The sequence below is a fragment of the Lichenostomus cassidix genome, chromosome 25 (assembly GCF_008360975.1).
Source record: "Lichenostomus cassidix isolate B80296 chromosome 25, HeHo_3.0, whole genome shotgun sequence".
Taxonomy (NCBI): Eukaryota; Metazoa; Chordata; class Aves; order Passeriformes; family Meliphagidae; genus Lichenostomus; species Lichenostomus cassidix.
The window spans coordinates 3,132,776-3,140,675 of NC_139505.1; the positions used below are offsets into that span (position 1 = coordinate 3,132,776).

The window sequence follows — 7,900 nt, forward strand, 5'->3', positions numbered from 1 at the left end:
CCAAAATCCCCCTGGGAATATCCCGAATTTCCCATTGGGAACGATCCCAAATTTCCTGCAGGAAAAGGCTGGAATTCCCAGTGGGAATTATCCCGAATTCCCCCAGGAATAGTCCCGAATTCCCCTCGGGAATATCCCGAATTTCCAGCTGGAAATCTCCCAGAGCAGCTGGAATTCTCAGTGGGATTGATCCCAAATTCCCCCGGGAATGATCCCGAATTTCCTGCAGGAAAAGGGCTGGAATTCCCCTCGGGATTCATCCCAAATTTCCCTTGGAATGATCCCAAATTCCCAGCTGGAATCATCCCGAATTTCCTGCAGGAAAAGGCTGGAATTCCCCCCGGGAATGATCCCAAATTTCCCCCAGGAATGATCCCGAATTCTCATCGGGAAATCTCCCGGAGCAGCTGGAATTCCCATCGGGAATATCCCAAATTCCCAGCTGGAATCATCCCAAATTTCCTGCAGGAAAAGGCTGGAATTCCCATCGGGGTTCATCCCAAATTCCCCTCGGGAATGATCCTGAAATTCCCATTGGGAATGATCCCGAATTTCCATCGGGAATCATCCCGAATTCCCAGCTGGAAATCTCCCGGAGCAGCTGGAATTCCCATCGGGAATCATCCCGGGAATATCCCGAATTTCCATCGGGAATCATCCCGAATTTCCTGCTGGAAAAGGCTGGGATTCTTCTCGGAATTCATCCCAAATTCCCCCAGAAATTATCCTGAATTTCCATCAGGAATCATCCCAAATTCCCCTCGGGAATCTCCCGGAGCAGCTGGAATTTCCCTCTGGATTGATCCCAAATTTCCCTCGGGAATGATCCCAAATTTCCTGCAGGAAAAGGCTGGAATTGCCCTCAGGATTCATCCCGAATTCCCCCCGGGAATGATCCCAAATTTCCATCGGGAATGATCCCGAATTTCCCCCGGGAATATCCCAAATTTCCCCCGGGAATCACCCCGGAGCAGCTGGAATTTCCCTCTGGATTCATCCCAAATTCCCTCTGGAATTCTCTCTCCTCTCTCTCCCAGCTGTCAGCTCAGCAATTCCAGTTCTCTCCCTGCAGCCATCTGGTGCCTCTGGAAAATGGGAAATCCTGGAGTTGATTTTATTTTATTGTATTTTATTTTATTGTATTTTATTGTATTGTATTTTATTGTATTTTTAATGTATTTTATTGTATTTTATTTTATTATATTGTATTTTGGTTTGGTTTTTATTTTTATTTTATTCTGTTCTATTTATTTTGTTTTGTTTTGTTTTATTTTATTTTTGTTTTATTCTATTGTATTGTATCCACTATTCTATTTATTTAGTTTTATTTTTATTTTTGTTTTGTTTTATTTTATTTTAATTTGTTTTATTTTATTTTATTTTGGTTTGGTTTATTTTATTTTTTTTTCTGTTTTGTTTTGTCGTGTTGTGGTTTATTTTGTTTTGTTTTGTTTTGTTTTTACTTCGTTTTGTTTTATTTTTATTTCATTTTATCTTATTCTATTTTTATTTTATTTTGTTTAGTTTTATTTTATTTTATTTTATTTTATTTTGTTTTATTTTATTCTATTCTATTCTATTCTATTCTATTCTATTCTATTCTATTTTATTCTGTTTTTATTTTATTTTAGGAGCAGAGCCACAGTTGCTGCTGGCAGTCAGGGCTTGACTTTGCCTTTTCCAATCCCTTTTCCTGCTCAGGTGATCCCAAAATCATCGGGATTGGATTGAAGTGACCCCAAAATCATCGGGGTTGGACTGGAAGTGACCCCAAAATCTTTGGGATTGGATTGAAGTGACCCCAAAATAATCAGGATTGGACTGGAAGTGACCCCAAAATCTTTGGGGTTGGATCAGAAGTGACCCCAAAATAATCGGGATTGGGTCAGAGGAGACTCCAAATCATTGGGATTAGATTGAAGTGACCCTAAAATCATTGGGATTGGATTGGAAGTGACCCCAAATCATCAGGATCAGATCAGAGGTGATCCCAAATCATTGGGATTGAATCAGAGGTGATCTCAAAATCATCGGGATTGGATTGAAGTGACCCCAAATCATTGGGATTGGATTGGATTGGAAGTGACCCCAAAATCATTGGGATTGGGTCAGAGGTGATCCCAAATCATTGGGATCAGAAGTGTCCCTAAATCCTTGGGATCAGAGTTATCCCGATACCTTCAGGATCAGAATTATCCCAAATTTTTAGGATCAGAATTATCCTGATATCTTCAGGATCAGAATTACCCCAATATCTATAGGATAAGAATTATCCCCAAATTTTTAGGATCAGAATCATCCCGATATTTTCAGGATCAGGATTATCCCGATATTTTTAGGATCAGGATTATCCCGATATTTTTAGGATCAGAATTATCCCCAAATCTATAGGATCAGAATTATCCCAATATCTATAGGATCAGAATTATCCCCAAATTTTTAGGATCAGAATCATCCCGATATTTTCAGGATCAGAAGTATCGTGATATTTTCAGGATCAGGATTATCCCGACATCTTTGGGATCAGAATTATCCCCAAATCTTCAGGATCAGAATTATCCCCAAAGTTTTAGGATCAGAACTATCGCGATATTTTTAGGATCAGAATTATCCCGATACTTTCAGGATCTCCCTCCCCTAACCATGATGCTCAACTCAGAGCCCTCCAACCCCCCCATCCCCCCGACCCGCCCCGACTATCGCGATAATCACCGCGATAATCACGATAATCACTGCAATAATCGCGATAATCACCCCAACCGCGATAATCACCGCGATAATTGCGATAACCACCCCAACCGCGATAATCACCGCGATAATCACCGCGACAATCGCGATAATCACCTTGATAATCGCGATAATCACCCCAACCGCGATAATCACCGCAATAATCACAACAATCACCACGACAACCGCGATAATCACCTTGATAATCGCGATAATCACCGCGATAATCACGATAATCACCGCGATAATCACGATAATCACCGCGACAACCGCGATAATCACCGCGATAATCACGATAATAGCCCCGACAATCGCGATATTCACCTCGACCATCGCGATAGCCGCCCGGCGGGCGACGACAGCGGCCGGAGGGAGCCGCTGAGCCGCGAGGAGCGCCGCCGGCGCCGCCGGGCCACGGCCAAGTACCGCACGGCGCACGCCACGCGGGAGAGGATCCGCGTGGAGGCTTTCAACGTGGCCTTCGGGGAGCTGCGGAGGCTGCTGCCCACCCTGCCACCGGATAAAAAACTGTCCAAAATCGAGATTCTCAGATTGGCCATCTGTTATATATCGTATCTGAATCATGTTCTGGATGTGTGAAATGTCCAGGTGTCCACCTGTCCATCCGTCTGTCCATGCCGTTGTCCGTCTGTCCATCCCAGGCTGCTGCCGACGCTGCCACCGGATAAAAAACTGTCCAAAATCGAGATCCTGAGGTTGGCCATTTGTTATATATCGTATTTGAATCATGTGTTGGATGTCTGAGGTGTCCGTCTGTCCATCCCTGTGTCCGTCTGTCCATCCCCAGGCTGCTGCCGACCCTGCCCCCCGATAAAAAACTGTCCAAAATCGAGATCCTGAGGTTGGCCATTTGTTATATTTCGTATCTGAATCATGTGTTGGATGTCTGATGGGTCTGTCTGTCTATCCCTGTGTCCATCTGTCCGTCTGTCCATCCCCAGGCTGCTGCCGACCCTGGCCCCCGACAAGAAACTGTCCAAAATCGAGATCCTGAGGTTGGCCATTTGTTATATATCATATCTGAATCATGTTCTGGATGTTTGAGGTGTCCATTTGTCTGTCTGTCCATCCGTCTGTCCATCTGTCTGTCCATCCCAGGCTGCTGCCCACCCTGCCGCCCGATAAAAAACTGTCCAAAATCGAGATTCTGAGATTGGCCATTTGTTATATATCATATTTGAATCATGTGTTGGATGTGTGAAATGTCCATCTGTCCATCCCTGTGTCCGTCTGTCCATCTGTCTGTCTGTCTGTCCATCCCCAGGCTGCTGCCAACCCTGCCGCCCGACAAAAAACTGTCCAAAATCGAGATCCTGAGGTTGGCAATCTGTTATATATCGTATTTGAATCATGTTCTGGATGTTTGAGGTGTCCATTTGTCCATCCCTGTGTCTGTCTGTCCATCCCATCCTGCTGCCGACCCTGCCGCCCGACAAAAAACTGTCCAAAATCGAGATCCTGAGGTTGGCGATCTGTTATATATCATATTTGAATCATGTGTTGGATGTGTGAGGTGTCCATCTGTCCATCTGTCCATCCGTCTGTCCATCTGTCTGTCCATCCCTGTGTCCGTCTGTCCATCTATCCCTGTGTCCGTCTGTCCATCAGTCCATCCCTGTGTCCGTCTGTCCATCTCTCCCTGTGTCCATCTGTCCATCTGTCCATCCCTGTGTCCATCTGTCCATCCCAGTGTCCATCTGTCCATCCCCATGTCCATCCGTCCATCTGTCCATTTCAGTGTCCAGAACAACTGGAGCAGCGATTCCCAGAAAAACTGGAGCAGGAATTCCCAGAGGATTGGAGCTGCAAATTCCCAGAGATTTGGGACTGAAATTCCCAGAGATTTGGGACTGAAATTCCAGAGATTTGGGACTGAAATTCCAGAGATTTGGGACTGAAATTCCCAGAGATTTGGGACTGAAATTCCAGAGATTTGGGACTGAAATTCCCAGAGATTGAGCCACAAATTCCAGAGATTTGGGACTGAAATTCCCAGAGATTTGGAACTGAAATCCCAGAGATTTGGGACTGAAATTCCCAGAGATTTGGGACTGAAATCCCAGAGGATTGGAGCTGCAAATTCCAGAGATTTGGGACTGAAATTCCCAGAGATTTGGGACTGAAATTCCCAGAGATTTGGGACTGAAATTCCCAGAGATTTGGGACTGAAATTCCCAGAGATTTGGGACTGAAATTCCCAGAGATTTGGGACTGAAATTCCAGAGATTTGGGACTGAAATTCCCAGAGATTTGGGACTGAAATTCCAGAGATTTGGGACTGAAATTCCAGAGATTTTGAACTGAAATTCCAGAGGATTGGAGCAGGAATTCCAAGAGATTTGGAGAAATAATTCCCGAAGGAACTGGAGCAGAAATTCCCAGAGAAATTCCCCTTTTTTTCCCCCCAAACCCTTCCCCTCCACCCGATATTTATGGAATTAATTAATTTATGGAATTATTTGATTTATGGAATTATTTAACTTATGGAGAAATGCTATTATTATTATTATTAATATTAATTTATTGCTATAATTATTTAATCTATTTATGTATTTATTTATTTCTTCCCTGTGCACTTCTGGGGAAAAGGAAAATCCCCCAATTTCTCCCCAATTTCCCCCCAAATCCCCCAAATTTCCCCCAATTTCCACCCAAAATCCCACAATTCTCCGCATTTCTCCCCAATTCTCCCCCCAATTTCCCCCAAAATCCCCCAATTTCTCCCCAAAATTCCCCAATTTCCCCCAAAATCCCAATTCCAAATCACCCAATTTCTCCCCAAAATCCTCAAATTTTTCCCCCAAATCCCCAATTTTCCCCAAATTTCCCCAATTTCCCCAAAATCCCCAAATCATCCACCCAACCCACAACTCCCCACCCAACCCCACCCCAATTTTCCCCCAAAATCCCCCATTTTCTCCCCAAAATCCCCAAATTTACCCAAAATCCCCCAATTCTCCCCAAAATCCCCAAATTTCCCCAAAATCCCCCAATTTTCCCCAAAATCCCCCCAAATCCCCATTTCCCCCCAGCCCCGCCCTCCTCCATTCACAAAAACAACGCATTTCAATCCGACCAATGGCAGCGCAGCTCTCTCCCCTCGCCTCACGCCATTGGTCAGCTCCGAAGGGGGCGTGGCCTGTGCGTTCCCATAGAAACCGCCGCGGCTGTTCCGGGCATCGGCCGCGCCCCCTCCGCGTGGGGACGCCCCCATTGTTTTGGGGCTTTTTGGGGTTTTTGGGGGGAATTTTGGGCTTTTTGGGGGATTTTGCGGTTCTTACCAATGGGACTGAACGCTCTGAGTGTCCCCAACACCTCTTGGGGGGCAGTTTTGGGGGTTTGAGACTCCTTGGGGACACTTTTGGGGATTTGAGACCTCTTTGGGGACATTTTTGGGGTCTGAGATATCTTTGGGGACACTTTTGGGGGGGCTGAGACCCCTTGGGGACCCCTTGGGGACACTTTTAGGGGGGTTGAGACCTCTTTGGGGACACCTTGGTGACACTTCTGGGAGTTTGAGACCTTTTGGGGACACTTTTGGAGGTTTGAGACCCTTTGGGGACACCTTGGGGACACTTTTAGGGGGACTGAGACCCCTTGGGGACACCTTGGGGGGCCTGAGACCAAAAATCGGGGATTCTTCCCCAAAATCAGAGATTCTTCCCCAAAAATCGAGGATTCTGCCCCAAAAAAACCCCAAAAAACCCCAAAACCCAACCCCCAAAAACAACCCCAAAAACAACCCCAAAAAACGGAGATTCTTCCCCAAAAATCAGAGATCCCTCCCCAAAAATCAGGAATTCTTCCCAAAAATCAGGGATTTTCCCCCAAAAATCGGAGATTCCTCCCCAAAAATCAGGGACCCCGCAGAGAAGAGACCCCTGGAGATGACAGGAGGTGACCATGAGTGACCGGAGAGTGTCCATGGGTGACCATGGGTGACCAGGGGATGTCCGTGGGTGACCATGGGTGTCCAAGGGTGACCAGAGGGGTCCGGGGCCCACACCACCCAACCAAACCAAACCACACCTGACCGGAGGTGCCTGGATGCCGAGAGTGTCCTTGGGTGACCATGGGTGTCCTGGGAGTGTCCGTGGGTGACCATGGGTGTCCCAGGGTGGTTCCATCAGTGGCCATGGGTGTCCGTGGGGTGTCCGTGGGTGACCAGAGAGTGACCATGGGTGTCCTGGGAGTGTCCGTGGGTGACCGCGAGTGTTTTGGGGTGACCATGGGTGACCAGAGGGGTCCGTGGGGTGTCCGTGGGTGACCAGAAGGTGTCCGTGGGATGTCTGTGGGTGTCCTTGGGTGACCATGGGTGTCCTGGGAGTGTCCGTGGGTGACCATGGGTGTCCCAGGGTGGTTCCATCAGTGGCCGTGGGTGATCAAGGGTGACCGGAGGGTGTCCATGGGTGTCCGTGAGTGACTGAGGTGACCGGGGGATGTCCGTGAGGTGTCCCTGGATGTCCGTGGGTGACCGTGGGGTGTCCGTGGGTGACTGGAGGGTGTCCCTAGGTGTCTGTGGGTGTCCGTGGGTGACCGGAGGGTGTCCGTGGGTGACTGAGGTGACCGGGGGATGTCCGTGGATGTCCGTGAGGTGCCCCTGGATGTCCGTGGGTGACCGTGGGTGACCGTGGGTGACCGTGGGGTGTCCGTGGGTGACCGGAGGGTGACCGGAAGGCTCCGCTGGGATGTCCATCAGTGTCCGGCGATGTCCGCGGGTGACCGGGGGTGTTCCGCTGATGTCCCTCACCGTCCCGTGCTGTCCCGGGGGTGTCCCGGCTGTGTCCATCACCATCCGGGGGTGTCCTGGCTGTGTCCCTCCCTGTCCCCGCCGTGTCCCTCACCATCCCGGGATGTCCCGGGGGTGTCCGTGGGTGTCCCGGCTGTGTCCCTCACCGTCCCCAGCTGTCCCCGCCGTGTCCCTCACCATTCCGGGATGTCGCGGGGCTGTCCGTGGGGTGTCCCGGTGATGTCCCTCACTGTCCCCACCGTGTCCCTCACCATCCCGGGGTGTCCCGGGGGTGTCCGGGGGTGTCCCGGCTGTGTCCCTCACCGTCCCCAGCTGTCCCCGCCGTGTCCCTCACCGTCCCGGCCGTGTCCCTCCCGGTCCCCGCTGTGTCCCTCACTGTCTCCGCCGTGTCCCCCACCGTCC

At 49.0% G+C, this 7,900-nt stretch overlaps 1 protein-coding gene across 1 annotated transcript; it reads left to right on the forward strand.

The window, feature by feature from the left end:
* The first annotated feature begins 2,643 nt into the window (after positions 1–2,643).
* On the forward strand, positions 2,644–3,381 carry LOC146427352 (uncharacterized). Its single transcript, XM_085082218.1, has one exon. The coding sequence runs from the start codon at positions 2,644–2,646 to the stop codon at positions 3,325–3,327; it is 684 nt and encodes a 227-aa protein (XP_084938344.1). The 3' UTR covers positions 3,328–3,381.
* The last annotated feature ends 4,519 nt before the right edge of the window (positions 3,382–7,900 follow it).

Excerpts from the sequence above, each read along its gene's own strand:
- LOC146427352 (XM_085082218.1), top strand. The coding sequence starts at position 2,644 with ATGATGCTCAACTCAGAGCCCTCCAACCCCCCCATCCCCCCGACCCGC.